This window comes from Xyrauchen texanus, chromosome 20 (assembly GCF_025860055.1).
Source record: "Xyrauchen texanus isolate HMW12.3.18 chromosome 20, RBS_HiC_50CHRs, whole genome shotgun sequence".
NCBI classification, from domain to species: domain Eukaryota; kingdom Metazoa; phylum Chordata; class Actinopteri; order Cypriniformes; family Catostomidae; genus Xyrauchen; species Xyrauchen texanus.
Window position 1 is genome coordinate 38,506,587 of NC_068295.1, and position 16,677 is coordinate 38,523,263.

The 16,677-nt window shown below is 41.6% G+C and overlaps 1 protein-coding gene across 1 annotated transcript in view; it reads right to left on the reverse strand.

Annotated features, from left to right (window-relative positions):
- The window catches only part of LOC127661064 (ribosomal protein S6 kinase alpha-2), a 96,449-nt gene extending 93,062 nt beyond the window's left edge, over window positions 1–3,387 (reverse strand). The window contains exon 1 of the mRNA XM_052151621.1: window positions 2,950–3,387. Coding sequence (XP_052007581.1) covers window positions 2,950–3,048 — 99 coding nt within the window. The 5' untranslated portion in view covers window positions 3,049–3,387. The remainder of the gene's footprint in view (window positions 1–2,949) is intronic.
- Between the last annotated feature and the right edge of the window lie 13,290 nt (window positions 3,388–16,677).

The window sequence follows — 16,677 nt, forward strand, 5'->3', positions numbered from 1 at the left end:
AAGCAGACAGATAAGTAATATCAGAGGACACCTACAGTATTTCTACTTTTCAAATGGACCCATGGTGTCTGTAATTTAGAGTTAACTCTTCATAAACCATAATAAATGGGGTTATAAATAGCCTTATAAATTGCCATAATCCAATCAAGCCAATATTATGGTTTGTAGAAATAATAATAAAACAGCATGCCTGTTTTAATCTGAATTGTGTGTCATGTAAACACCATAATTGGAAAATTCACTGTTCATTTATATCCATTCATGTCCAAATGAAAGTAAATAATTAGCACTTAGAAACGAGGCAGTTGCCAAAAGTCAAGCTATCGAAGAAATACTTTTTTGGAGTGAGGGGGAGACCGATTCTTTTTATGAACATGAAACAAAAATTTACATAAATAAATATTCAGATTAGTGAGTCACATGACCTTCATTTTGCAATTCATTGCGCTCCTGTGTGCTGTTGTCAAGGATTAATGTGAATTATTTAGTTGATTAAATTACTCTGCAAAAATAAAAATAACTGTAATAAATGGAATGAGTGAAAAGTATCTCCAGAATTTCCCAACAGAACAGCAGGAAAAGAATGTGCATGTGGTAGTTTATTCGGTATGTATTCAGAAATGTTTCAATAGCTGTGACAAGCTGTACACATCTTTTTTGGAATAAAGGCATTCCAGACTATGAAACTTCATTTAAAAAAGTATGTGCATGCAAGCAAGTCACTGAGTTGTAAAGTACATGCAGTACTTTGTCAATCAATAAATATAAGCAGTATATAGATTTCCATTATTTCAACCCTGTTTTGGCAGTGGAACCATCATGCATGTAGTGTCATTTTAAAAGGCTATTTCTAGGGAAATAGTTTTGTCTGGCTCAATGATGCACACAGCTTTAATCTTTCCCATCAAACCGTACTGTACAAGGCCTGTTTGTACATCAGAAATTCATCAAAAGTGTCAGCATTATAGCTACATAACATTGCTTGTAGGCACAGAAATGCTTACTGACTCAATAATGAGCTTTACTCACTCAAGTTCATTTTCAAAGAGATTATTACACCAACCTGGCAAGACTTGTTTTAAGCAATAGAGCGCATAGTCTGGTTCCAGAAGTAAAAATCCCATAGATTTTTCCAAAAGCACATTTACTTTCAATGATAACTTCTAAACCTTTGAAGACAGACATACCTTGAGATCTAAATCTGCATAATTTCAACTTAATTTTTATAAATTTAATTTAATAGTGAAATTGCTGGTGACGATCTACACTACCTGAGAATCCTGAAGAAAAATGCTCCACCAATCAGAGAATCAAAGCCAAAAAAAGTGCACCAAAAGAGCTCTGCAGTGAGTCGGTCTCTCTCAAACTACTAATATATTTGCAAATATTTGAATATTTTGTAATAAAATACATTAAAATACAGTGTCCTGATATGACATGCTATAATTATTTAATATATGTATTTTTTATGACCTCATATTACTTTAATTGAACGACTACAGGTACATGAAATATTTGTACTTCCCTTTTGTAAATTATTTATAATAATAATAATAACAACAACAATAATAATACAATTTGTGAAAATGTCTTTGGAACCAAGGAACCGAACAAGTGAAGGTGTTAAGAAATGGTGCAAAACTTGAAAGAAAATGGTGGCCAGTTACAGCACCAAAAATACACTTTCCCTGCAAAGGTCAATTTGTATCTAAAATCTTGATTTAGAATAAAATACAGTTCATGGAAATGCTATATTTCAATTGTTCACATACACTTTAATACAACTGCACTGTACTTACAGACATCAGAAATAAAAGTCAATTTCATCATATACAGGACAGCTGACACAGGTGCTTCACAGAAATGCAACTCTTTTGAAGCTTTAACTATTAATTATAATAAGATTTCATTTTTTAAACAATATTTAATGCATTGGGTATCATGAACTAACTATGTACAATATTTTTTCCAGCATTTATCAATCTTTGTTAATGTTAATTAAATAAAAATACAATTGTTTATTGTTAGTTCATGTAAGCTCATAGTGCATTGACAAATGTTTTTCATATACAACTTTTGATTTTAAAATTGCATTACTATATGTTGAAATTAACATTAACCAAGATTAATAAATGCTGTAAATGTATTGTTCATTGTTCTTGTTAACTAATGTTCTTAACTAATGTTAACAAATGGAACCTTATTGTAAAGTGTTACCGTATTAATACTGTGGGACAGTTATGCCAGGTTTGATTATCATTGCCGGCAGACATTTGAGAGTTGAGGACATGCTGTTCACAGCTACAGCTGATGTTGGTGTAACTGTCTCTAATGATAATCATAAAAAACCCTGTGTTTTAAAATCATATTTAGGCTACTTCTCATTAGTAAAAATGATGATAATAAGAGTAAAGAGTAATAGGATAAAAAAAAAAAAAAAAAAAAAGAGTAATTTTTTGTTTTGACAATTGTTAAGACTTTTTTGTCCATACGAAAATCAGTGTTTGTGGTAAACTATTACATAAAATAAAAATGACTAAAAGAATACAGTAGGCTACAGTGTTGCACTAAAATACCTACCCATCCATTGCAAATGTGAGGGGGACGGAATGATTAGCGCAAGATGAACGTAAATATATAAGATATATAATTTTAGGGCTCTCAATCGATTTCATTTGAATGTACCAGTGAATTTTAACGTTTGCATTTACACATATAGACATTGGCTGTATGAAAGACACAACACAAACACATTTGCCTGTGAAAAAAATGCGGGAGGAACTTGGGTTTTATTGAAAGTGAGGGGACATGTTTCCCGCATTCCCCACATATTCTACGCCCTTGTATCCACCACAACTTGAGGTTACCACATTGTTCACAAGCACAACACAGCTTTATGCCAAAAAATGACTGACATGATAGCATAAGAAAGAATAAAGTGACACCCACCTCTAGTTTGCATAAACTCGAGCTTTTGGACCGCGACTTTCTGCGCAGGTACACGGAAAACCATCTTCTCACCGTAAATTTCCGCATGTTCGTATCCATTGTGCCGGTTCGACTGCTACCCTTAAAATACAATTTATCTCTGTCCCGCGTATAAATCCAGATCAGCGCTCAACACTAGGGATTTACAGTCGCCTCCCCTCCACTAATCCATAATGCTTAGTTATGAGGGGGGTAAGGCCATGACAGAACAAAACACACAGTTTCGGCGACGCTGACCGGTCCGCCTCCTCACACACCGGGCTCAGTTCGGTTGTGACATGGCAGAGATGACGGGAGCTGTCCTCCTCAGCACCACCTTCAGTCATACTCTACACTATACTGTTGAACTTGCGCTGAGAACCCTCCCAAAATGATCGAGCTCCTTAAAGAAATAGTTCACCAGCAAATTCACAATCACTGATGTGAAATGTGAAAATACTGTCATCACTTAGTCACCCTCTCATGTCAATCCAAACCGGTATGGAAAAGCCCAGATTAAACCAGCCTAAGGTGGTTAGCTGGTTTCCCAGTGTGGTTAGGCTAGTCTGTTTGGATGATTTTAGAGGGGTTATGGACATTTGTAAATTGGTCAGGCTGCAACACCAGCAGGTCGAGATCAGCTAAACCAACTTAAAACGGTTTAGACCAGACACAAACACAAAACTAACAATTTCAATAAATGTTCACGCTGTTCTTGTCCATACAATGAATGTGAATTGGGACAACAGATTTCAAGTTTCAAAAATGACAAAAATACATACACACACACACACACACACACACACACACACACACACACACACACACACACACACACACACACACACACACACACACACACACATGTTCTGTTTCCATGTTTTATGGGGACTTTCCATAGACATAATGGTTTTTATACTGTACAAACTTTATATTCTATCCCCTAACCCTAACCCTACCCCTAAACCTAACCCTCACAGAAAACATTCTGCATTTTTACATTTTCAAAAAACATAATTTAGTATGATTTATAAGCTGTTTTCCTCATGGGGATCGACAAAATGTCCCCACAAGGTCAAAAATTTCGGGTTTTACTATCCTTATGGGGACATTTGGTCCCCACAAAGTGATAAATACACGCTCACACACACACACACACACACACACACACACACACACACACACACACACACACACACACACACACATTTGGCTATATTTGAAATGTATTAGTTCTGTGTGAAGAAAAGGACAACACTTAAGTCATAATTCACTGAAAATCTTCCTATTGAATGAGTAAACTCAGTTCTTTAAAAGAAAAGAAGGGACAAGTGGAAATATGTGCCACAAATGCTTTCGACTGAACTGAACAGTTAAAGGGATAGTAAGGGATAGCAAAATTTTTACGCTCCAAAAAGCACGTAAAGGTAGCATAATAGTAACATAAAGTAATCCATACGACTCCAATAGTTAAATCCATATCTTCAGAAGTGACATGATATTTGTGGGTGAGAAACATACATATTTTAAGTCTATTTATGTTACAAATTATTCTCCCTGCTCAGTAGGGGGCAATATGATCACCAAAAACTCAAGAAGAAGAATATAAAGGCGAAAGTTAAGGTTAAAGTGGAGATTCACTTAGCAGGGAGGAGAATGTCTAGTACATATTGAGTTAAATATTGATCTGTTTCTTACAATACCTATCATATCACTTCTGAAGACATGGATTTAACCACTGGAGTCATATCGATTACTTTTATGGTGACTTATATGATTTTTGGAGCTTCAAAATGTTGGCACCCATGACCTATACTGTATGGACCAAAAGAGCAGAGAAATTCTTCTAAAAAATCTTAATTGTGTTCTGCAGAAGAAAGAAAGTCCTACAGATCTTCTATGGCATAAGGGTGAGTAAATGATGAGATCATTTTCATTCTTGGGTGAACTATTCCTTTAACATGTCCTATTCATTAGATCTTCATGATATAAAATTGCATACATAATATACTGAATGCATACATTATTCAATATACTACATATAAAACACACAGTACAATACAATACAATTCACTACAATATACACAGTGTGCCAAATGAAGAGTGCAGTGGTAATATGCAGAATAAATAGAACAGATGGAATTTAGTAGAAATAACTTGCGCATAATTAATAATGTTGGATTTCTTGGATAACATGATACATATATTTCTTAAGAATTTCACAAAATAGTACAGATCAGTTTGAACACTGTAATATCACTGAAACAGTTACATAGCACACAATGTGTTGTGCATGCAGCACATGCAGTATGATAGTATAGCAGCACATCAGTGTTGTTTCACCACATATGACCATTCAAAATCAGATTTAAGAATTATGTTATTTTAAAAGTGTAAACACATTAGATTGATTAACATTACTTTCCTGAGTTTTTATTTGAATTGATTAATGATGCAGTGTGTCATCAGAGCCTCTCATGACAGAGCTGGCTGTGGCACTGGGGTCTATAAATAGAAAGGACTGACCTGGCCTCACGGCTAATCTTACTTTGAAAGAAAGGCTGAGCAGGGACATCTTCAGACATCCAGTGGTACCTGCAGCCTTATAGTTGACAATCCGACTGTATGCTTGAAGTGATTATTTACCCAAAAATGTACTCGTCCTCAAACCCTCTTCTGTGGAATGTACACATAAACAATCACACAAATAGGTAGTATGCTAGTCTCAGTCACCATTCACTTTCATCGCATCCTTACAAGTTCTCATTAAATGCTTGTAAGGCAAAATTATCTGAGCTACAATATTCAAATTCAATTAAAATTCATTTAAATTTAAATTAAATTAATATATATAGCTCTATAATTTTACTTCAAAATTGTGTAATGTTTGAAAGATGAGGCCACAATGCAAAAAAAATCATTTTTGCACAAAATTGATTTATCAACATTTCACATACGAGTTGAACATTTGTTGTTTTTACTTTTTAAGTTAACTCAGTTTTCTGCAATGTCAGTTCACTGTCCAGTTAGCCACAGCTATTAGTTATCTTGAAAGATTTTCCATTGACTCAAGTTTTCCTCTCTCAGATACAAATAAAGCTACAGTATATTGACTATTCTTCTACATTTAACACATACTTTGTACAAAATGGAACTGCGAACACAACTACAACCCTTATTAATTACTAAACACAACTACATACCCCCAAATTTTACCCCGGCTTACATAATTAAACATTTGGGTGCAAGAGCCTTTGGCCACTCCCCCAAACACAGCTCATTATTTTTTCTAATTGACTTTAAATAATTAAAATACCCATGCCACTGCAGCTCCCCTCGAGGTGCCCGCCCTTGCAACAGCTCCCCTGGATGCGCCTGCCCTCGCCGCTGCAGGTCCCTTAGAGTCACCTGCCCTTGTTGCAGGACCCCTAGAGCCACCTGCCCTTGCTGAAGCTTGCCTGGAATTGCCCACCCTTCCCACTGTAGCCCCCCTGGAGGCACTCCACCTAATCGCTGCAGCTTCCTTGGAGGTGCCTGCCACCTCCATTCCCTGAGGCTCCTGCCCTGGAGGCCCCTCTGTTCCCAGTCATCAGACATCTAACTTGCTCTTGTGTACTGGGTAATTTCACAATGTGAGCAGTACTTACCAGGTTTAGACAATAAAAAAATCACCTCGATTTAATTTCCAGGAATTAAGGGGTGGAATAATAGGGTTCAAAACAGTGTTACTATGAATGCAAACTTTAATACAGTGAAAAAGACACTTCACACTTTACATATATACATAAACATTTCCAACATTCTTTTGAATGTCCATGTGCTAAAATAAAATGTTTGATGCCATGAGTGTACCTTCATTTACTATTACTATTATTTTGAATGGCCATTCAATCAGAGAGAAGTATGAGAGAGCTGAGAAAAGACACAGAAGAAAACACGTTGCTCAAACTGTAATGTCCAACATTCTTCAGAAAAAAGTAAGTGCATACAACAAACGCTGCAACAACTGTGGTAAAATAAACCACTTCACGAGATGCTGCAGGTTAGCACCAGCACAGCCAGTAGGTGCTAAAACATGCAACCAGCAAAGGGATAGAATAAATGAGCTGGATGCACATCCTGATAACAACAATGCAGAACACTTTGTTCTGTGACCCTGTTGAGCTCATCGGTCAGAAGGGTGAGATTTTCACAACTCTAAAATTGAGAAATGGAAATGGCAAACTGAAAGTAAAAGTTGATACGGGTGCCAAATGTAATGTGATTTCCAAACGAACGCTGAATAGTTTGAATCACACCATCCCTATCAACAGAGCAGAGAAAGTCAATCTTGTGGCTTATGGCAGAGAAACAATTGACACTGAGGGAACGGCAGTGTTGCAATGCATCCGTGGGGAATTTAAATTCCATGTAGTGCACTGGAATGTAAAACCCCTGCTCGGTCTACAGGATAGCATCACTACTGGACACATCCAACTGGGACCTGATGTACACATGCTGCATCATGAAGCACCAGAGCTACGTGAATACAGAAATGTTTTTGATTGTGATGTCATTGGCAGCTTGCCAGTTGTATATCATATGAGACTGGATAACACAGTGACCCCTGCAGTCTGTTTACCCCGAAAAATACCAATAGCCATGAAAGAAAAAGTCAAAGCAGAACTGGATCACATGACTAAGCTGGGTGTGATAACACCAGTAACTGAGGCAACAGAGTAGGTGTCAGCCATGGTTGCAGCCAAAAAACAAAGATGTTTTATTGAGGATTTGCATAGATCCTGTTCATCTTAACAAAGCCCTCCTCAGACCAAGGCATCCCCTAAAAATAATTGAACAGATCATTGCAAATATGCCTGGTGCTAAAGTGTTTACCATTCTGGATGCTAAATATGGGTTCTGGGAAATTCCCCTTGATAAAGCTTCATCCAAATTAGCCACATTTATGTCCCCGTTTGGCCATTACAGGTTTTTGAGAAATACCACATAACACTACACATGACATACATTCTGCTTCCCATGGATCCCGACATGGACGAAAGCATGGGATTTTTTTGTGCAAATCTTCTGTATATTTGTTTTTCATTTGGGCATTGTTTCCACTCAGCTGTCATTTGCTGCTACTGTCAAGCAACTATTTGGTGATGAACACAACAGCACTTCATGCGCTCACAGAGAGATTGACAGTCTGGAATTTGGCCAATAGTTGCTACAAGCCTCTTATAATCGATCAATTGGTGTGCGAGAAGGTGGGACTTACAAAGAAGGGTTAAAGCAATGCAAATATGCACGCACACACAATGAAGTTTTAGACCAGATGCACTTCATAATGCAACTAAAGCCAAATCCCGGACATTTTGGCAAATTTAGAAATCCCGGTCCGAAAAGAGGACATGTCCAGGAAAAAGAGGACTTATGGCAACCCTCGTTTCCACCATACCAGTCAACATACAGTATCTATAGTATGTGTCTTCATTGTCCACTGTTTCAAGTCTATGAAATTATAGCCTTCATCCATCAAAGCACTTGTGTCAGGGATCCAATTCTACCAAAGATGCCTACTTTCCTGATGCGTAGAGTCTCCTAAAAAAACCCTCAAACAGCCTCATTTTAAATGGCCTTTAAAAGTCCTTACATCAATGACAAACATCTATCTTTTACCCTTCCCATTATCCACAATATGGTGTTGCAACTAAGGGCAGGTTTCTTTAGTTCATATACTAATGCAGTCCTAGAAGCAATTTTTCTCTCAGCTTTCTACATTAGGTGTGGAGAATTCAATGTGCACATTAAAGCTTTTAACCACTACCTAAGCCTCATATTAGCTAATTTCTCATTAAACCCCAACTACTTCTCTTTTCTCCTTTAACACTCAAAGTCAGACAAGGAAAGGAAAGATGTTTCTGTTAATGTATCACAACCTAATTCTGATTTCTGTCCTCTTTCCTCTATGGTTCAGTTCCTGAGTCAATGCACAAACTCAAGCCCTAACAAGCCCCTGTTCGCTATTGAATACAGCTTTATATACAGCATTATTCTTTTAGTACTACTTTCTTGTGTTCTATCATTCATATGTTTGTTATAGCTTGCATTCCCCATCTAGAAGCCGTAATTCCCACATTCCCTCAATAGCTTTCCAGAGGCAAGCCTCCTCCCTATTAATAATATAATATTAGGGGCCTGGGTAGCTCAGTGTGTAAAGATGCTGACTACCACCTCTGGAGTCATGAGATCTAATCCAGGGTGTGATGAGTGACTCCAGCCAGATCTCCTAAGCAACCAAATTGGCCAGATGCTTGTGAGGGTAGAGTCACTTGGGGGTAACTTCCTTGTGGTCGCTATAAAAAACCATTCAGTACACACTCGCTCCAGCCTATTGACTTGAGGCTCGCTTGACAATTTCCACCTCCTACTCCCCATCTGCTCAAGCCAAATTTTATGCTCTAATTCAGTGTCCATCCTTTTTCTGTTCGGAGTCATAATTTATCTATTCAGCACTTCACTCCTTAGTCTGTTGTTTTTCTGAATTCATGGTGCTGAAATTGCATTTTATTTGGCAAAGTTCGCACATTACTCTTATGGAATTTGTCCAGCATTGATTCATCACAATAACTGGAAATTAGTAACAAATTATTGTGGCAGAATTTCATGAAAGAGAACAACAGTCATGTAGTTTTTAAAAGAAAAAACATAATTAGGGATGTGTAGATTGATTTGAAGGCAGCAACACTAGTGTCACCACATGGAATTGCAAAAACACTGACTGTTTTCAAACAGCTTTCTCAAACACTCCCGCCCATCCCGCCCAAACTCAAACCATTGTTTGATCCACTGTTGCTGTGTCGGGTTGGTCAAACTAGCAGAAATAATAGGTGTGTTCGACTTCATGCAGCGCTGTGTAGACCAATCAGCACCGTACTTGAAGCAATGCATATCGAAATTTTGTCCGACTTGAAATGGCTCCACCGCTGCGTCACCGTGTCATATGTCAACAATGTACTGCATGAGCAATTCGAGAGCAGCTGCCTGGCACAGTTTCACCAGAGCAGCTGCATGAGCTCTGAATGACGACACAGCTTGTTCACGATTGGCAAGACTCACAATGTGACAACGGTTACACATATTTCATGGGCTGCATTCACAATGGCATGCTTTGCATACTACTCTAACTACTTCTGCAATGTCAGTCTATGGCAGAAATAAATAGTCCGCAATTAAAAAGGTGTTTATTTTGACACCAGTTTGGCGAAATCTGTGTTTTTTATAACAGTACATCATGTTTATATCATGTTGAGGAGCGAAGGGGTGCGGGGCCGGGCAGGAATGTCGCACGCCCGGTCCCCAATCGGCCTGATGGGGCTCACGAGGGATAAAGGCGGCCGGTGACGATGGTTCGAGAGAGAGAGAATTACGGGCATGTCCGTCATGTTTGTTTATGTTTGTGTGTTTTGGTTTAAGTTTTTATTAAATTATTATTTGTATTGACAAGCCGGTTCTCGCCTCCTCCTTGCCCATCTAAACCCCCTTACACATGTTATATTATATTTGTCATTAATAATATCATATTTATTAATAAAAAACATTAGAAATAATACAAAAATACTGCATCCTTTATTGGTATTAAAATAATATTGTCTTTTATTGGACTTTCCCAATCTGTCACTCACTCGACGTTGTGTCAATGTAGTGACATTAGGGGTCGCATTTGGGAGCCCCAAACACCTCTGATCTTTGAGCAGCGAGTTCCACTGCCATTCCATTCACCTCATTGAGAAGCATATGCTGTCGAAAATACGCTGCATTTCAGCGGCTTTCTCTCCCTCTGCGCGATTGATGCAGAGTACGCCCCTGGGCACTTCTTGTACTATATTCTTGCAGAAAAAGTTAATATTTCCTCTAAAAGAGCACGCACTGATGGACAGCATATTTTTAAAGATGTCTTTTCGTCTGTGTGTAATTCCTGGATGTGGGCGCTATCTCTCTGCCTCTGACGGCCAAGAGCGCTGCCTCTCGTGTCTGGGCTGTAGACACGTTGATGCAGCCTTCGTGGATGGTTCGTGTTCTCACTGTGAGAGCACAACCATGGCCAGGTCGGTTAGCGCTGGGGGCGATTCAGGGACTCCAATTGGAGTGGTTCCGCCAGGTAATCCCCCATGGACCTCCCATTCCCCAGCACACTGGGACATTTGCCACAGTTGAGTTCTGGGATGAGACAGGCTGCTCACCGCAAGGTGAATTGAATGTCTCTTTTGGAGCTCGTGAGCAGGATGAGCTCTCAATTGCAACATCGGAGAGCAGGTTGGCGCAGTCGGATGCTGGGGACTCGACTGGGCTTCCACCTTCAGTGTGTCTCCCAGTCTGAGGCTGACGCGGAGCTGACTGCCATGCTTGCCCGGGCAGTGGAACCCTCCACCCTGCCCTGAGCCCTCGTGGCTTGACGACTGTTTCCTGGGTTCGGAGCGCCCTCCTCCGGTTCCATTCTTCCAAGATGTGAATGAAGAACACACAAAGTCATGGAGGGCAACTTTACTGCCTGGACCTGACTTCTGAGTTCAGCCGAGGGCATCCTCCTGCGGCTGCAACCAACCGCTTGGCCCCGGAAAAGATTCCCCCGCAGGAAGCCGACGCCCCCCGGCTCATGGTCCAGCACTAAGAGCCCTAGAAAGGCCCCCAAGCGCCCCTGAGACGGTCGACCCAGGGAGGAAGACATCCGCTGGAATCCTGGAGCTGTTATCCAGACCACTCCATCCCTCAGTGGAGGGCCGGTAGGAGGATTTGTGTTCCCTTTTGTTTTGCTTTTGCCGAACACCCAAGGGGCCCGCAGCCCACATTTAAAAAAGAAAAAGAGCGGTTTCCTCAATCCCTGGTTCACACAGCGGGTGTTTATTGGCGTCGTTATCATGACAGCTGGACACGAATGCGGGTCCCTGTCTTCATGCACCCGGCTATGGCACACTCAACCCCACGGCCAGGCGGTTGTGACGAGTCACGAGGACGGTCCCCCTCCTCCCCCGTTGCTGACCGGTCTTCTGGTGGGTATGAGGAGGGAGGTAAGTGCTTCCAGGTTCCCCTCAGCACAGCTCAGCACCTCCTGTTCAACCCCACTACGAGGCCCCATCCACAGGTACTTCAGATGTGATTTTCCCTTTGGTGCCCCTTGCCCGGAGCTTGGAGGCGTGGCTAGCACTCTCCAACCCTTCACTATGGCTGTCCAGGACCATCCGACACGGCTTTGTGATTCAGTTCACCAGGCACTCGCTCGGATTCAGCAGTGTCCACTTTACCTCAGTGAAGGGCGAGAATGCCACCGCCATGCACACAAGATTGCGACCCTTCTGCAGAAGGATAGGATAGAGCCTGTCCCTCAAGCCGAGATGAAGAAAGGTTTCTACAGCCCTTACTTCATTTTGCCAAAGAAAGGCGGTTGGTTGCAACCAATCATGAACCTGCAAGTTCTGAACCGGGACTTGCACAGACTGGTGTACAAGATGCTGATGCAGAAACGCATTTTGGCATGCGTCTGGCATCAAGATTGGTTCGTGGAGGTTGAACTGAAGGATGCGTACTTCCACGTCTCAGTTTTACCTGGGCACATGACCTTTCTGCATTTCACCTTCCAGGCATACAAGTACAAGCTCCAAGCCTTCGGCCTATCCCTGTTGCCTCACGTCTTTACAAAAGTCACAGAGGCAGCCCTTGCCCCTTTAAGGGAAGTGGGCATTCGCATCCTCAATTATCTCAATGATTGGCTGGTTCTAGCCCACTCTCGAGATCTCAAGATCTGTTGTGTGCACACAGGGACTTAGTGCTCAGGCACCTCTGCCTGTTGGGTCTTCGGGTCAACTGGGAAAAGAGCAAGCTCTCCACGGTTCAGAGCATCCCTTTTCTCGGGATAGAGTTAGACACAGTCTCTTTGATAGAGCGCCTCACCCCCAGGTGTTCCAGCTGATTTGGAGTCAATTTGACAAATCACAGGTAGAAGCACTGCCTGCTCTGGTATTCTCTGACCGAGGCCCCTCTCAGCACAGACACACTTGCGGACAGCTGGCCCCGGAGGGCTGCGCAAATATGCGTTCCACCCAGTGAGCCTGCTTGCACAGACATTGTGCAAGGTCAGGGAGGACGAGACTTGGTTCTCAGAACTCACGCTCTTCGTGACAGCCCCTCCCCTGGTGAATTCCCCTGAGGCCAATTGGCACCCACGCCCAGAACTCTGAAACCTCCATATCTGGCCCCTGGATGGGACTTGGAATATCTAACTGGTCTACCACTGGCGGTGGTAGACACGATCACTCAGTCCAGGGCTCCCTCTACGAGGCAGCTATATGCCTTGAAGTGGCATTTGTTTGCAAATTGGTGTTCTTTCCGAGGCAAAGACCCTCAGAGATGCGCAGTTGGGTCAGTACTTTCCTTCCTGCAGGAGAGGCAGCTGTCCCCCTCCACCTTGAAGGTGTATGTGGCCGCTAAAGCGGCACACCACAACGTGGTGGACGGTAAGTCCCTGGGGAAGCACAAACTGATAATCAGGTTCCTGAAAGGCGCCAGGAGGCTGAATCCTCCTAGGCTGTGACTCCTTCCCTCGTGGGATCTCTCCGTGGACCTCCTGGGCATGTGGAGAGCCCTGTTAGGGCCCCTAGAGTCAGTTGAGTTAAAGGCGGTCTCACTGAAGGCAGCCCTCCTGACTGCGCTCACGTCTATCAAGAGGGTTGGGGAGCTGCAGGCGTTCTCTGTCAGAGACACCTGCCTGGAGTTCAATTCAGATTACTCTCATGTGGTCTTGAGACCCGACCGGGCTATGTGCCCAAGGTTCCCACAACCCCTTTTAGGGATCAGGTGGTGAGCCTGCAAGTGTTACCCTGGGAGGAGGCAGACCAAGCCTTATTGTTGCTGTGTTCAGTGCGTGCTTTGCACATCTACTTGGATCTCACGCAGACCATTAGATGCTCTGAGCAGCTCTTTGTCTGCTTTGGCGGACAGGGATTGCTGTCTCCAAGCAGAGGCTTGCCCACTGGATTGTGGATGCCATCGCATTGGCATACCAGGCCCAGGGTGTGCCCGCCCCTTTGGGATTACAAGCACACTCCACGAGGAGTGTGGCTTCCCCTTGGGCACTAGCCAATGGTGCCTCTCTAGCAGACATCTGCAGGGCAGCGGGCTGGGCAACACCCAATACATTTGCGAGAATTTATCATCTCTGGGTTGAGCTGGTTTTTCTGTGTGTTTTCAGGTACGGACAGGTAAGTATGTGGGGCAGCTGGCCGGGTGTACCACTTGCATACAACGTCATTCCCCTCTGTGCACTTTTTCCACCATGCGAGTTCACGAGACGGTGGACCCTGGATGTCCTTCCTCCCTAGATCTGTGGCTGGAGAATTCGGCTGAGGAATTTGTAGCCAGACCCAGTATGTGTGCTAGGATGCCCTGATCTGGTAGGCACTCCACATATACTGGTTACCTGTGGTAACCCCCTGTGATGTATTTTCTGCGGTACAGTTTCCCTATCGGTAGATCCGCGTCTCCTTTGGGCAGAGTTTACTTTCCCACCGGTCACCGCGTTTGTAGAGCTCCTCCCGTCCGGGTAGGACCTGCCACAACGCCTCTTCCACGTGCAGCTGGTAAGCCCATGTGTCGTATTTGCCACAAGTTAACCTCCCATTCAGGCAGGATGTGGTCTCCATGGTGTCTTTTCCTCCTGGGAAAGAACACCTTCCCTGATGCGAATACAAATGTTTGGCCCCAACTGGAAAAAAATGTCACTCTGTGGGGAGAAAAAAGTGAGAAAAAGCAGCGGCTGGCACGGCCTATTCCCATAGTAGATACGTCTTTACCCAAGTGTGACCCCTAGTGTCACTACATCGACACAGCATCTCGTTCCCTCCATCAGGGAACGGAGGTTAAGACTGTAACCAAGCTGTTCTTCTTGGACACAATATAAGCATATAAACCTTTTAAATGAATGTTTCTGATAATTTTGTTTTCTGAATTCTACTTTGTCTGCAATAAAGCAAATATTGCATGACCTTCCGTGACTAGTGTGGTTTCAGCAGATGATGGGAAGCGCAAAATGTCCGACTTGACTGCTCTCTTTTCAACTCCTCCCCCGACTGCATCAGGCAAATCTTGCTGTTAGGTAAATCGAGATGCAGTTTGACACACCTGTTTTCATAGTGCTACAGAACAAGTGTTTAAATATCTGTGGAAATCAACCTTAAATTAATTGAATCTAATGTTTCTGAAAATACCTATTCATACTCAAAAAAATAAAATGAAGTGTAGGCTATTATTAAAAACCACACTTACAGCAGTTTTAAAATCCATTCCATTTAAACACTATATTCTACTTTAAAATTCAAATACAATTCAGCATCCTGTAGCACCTCAATTCTATTTCAGAAAATTAATTGCAATTGAAAATGTATTCTTAATTCAGTTTTGAATAGCATGCAACCCTGAGAATTATGTTTTTCTGGCAGATGAGATAACGTACTGGAAAGAACTCCACCTGTGTGCTATCTTACAGTTGCACCCCTGCTTTCATTCAAACTGAGAGCAATTCATCAGACAGGACACAGCCTGTTTAATTTAGTCTATTTGTCATCATCTCTCTATCTCTTTCTCTCTGCTGGATTTCTATCTGCAGTTGCAGTCAAGGTCACAGGCAATGTCTTACATTTTACATTAATAGTTTTACAAGTACATGATAGCACATATCTGGAACTCCAAATATTTATTTTATACCTTTTCATTAATTGTACCTTAAAAAAATGACAAGTGCGCTCAGACCATTGGTAACTGTGGTAGCTTTAACACAACAATGTCACTTCAAATTAATTTAATAAAAACAAGGTGAGTTTTATACTATTATTTACATATATAGTTTTATATTATAATAAACTGACAGCATGCAAAATGTTCAAAAACAGAAAAATACATCCTGAAGCACCACCCTAGTTGTTTTGTTGAATATCTTAGCTATTGAGATCCAAAGCTTAGATCCTCCCGTCTGCGATGATATACAGAATAACATGTTGTAAGAGAAACTCCTCACAAGGCAGTTCAGGTCAGTCACCTTTAATGTCTCCACAATACAAAGTAATATTCACAGCTTACATATACAATAAAGCACTGAGCTTTCAGCTTCCAACATATCTCTCTGTCTCTCTCTCCCCATGGAGGCCCTCTGGCTGCTTTTTATGCCGCTCTCCCCGTGCTCACTGAAATTAGAGACAGGTGTTAGACATAATTTAGCTCAGGTGAAAGCGCCCTTACCGCTTTTCTCTCTCGGACGGGCGCTTGACCACGCCCCCGCTGCCACACATGTTTTTATTGACGTAGGCCTAAACACTTTCCAAAACGTATATACAGTAGCTGTAAAATTTTAGCAATGTGGAATTTCATAGGTTTCATAATTTACCAAAGGATTTGTCTGAAAACCATCAAGGCTCTCTCTCTCTCTCTTGGTTATACTTTAAGATATTAGGTGCGTTTAAATAGATTTTCAGGGAATTAAATGTTTGAAAGGTTTGTGGTTTTTATTGCAGGGGAATACATTAAAACCTAAAGAGTCTGATGTGGTTTTTGAAAAAATACCTTCTTGCCCATACTGTACTACAGCTTTCCTCAAACCTAGTTGCTTTCCCAAATAACCTACTGAAAGTAATTTCCAACATTCATTCAAAAGTAGATTGAATTTACATGTGCACTCTGTGA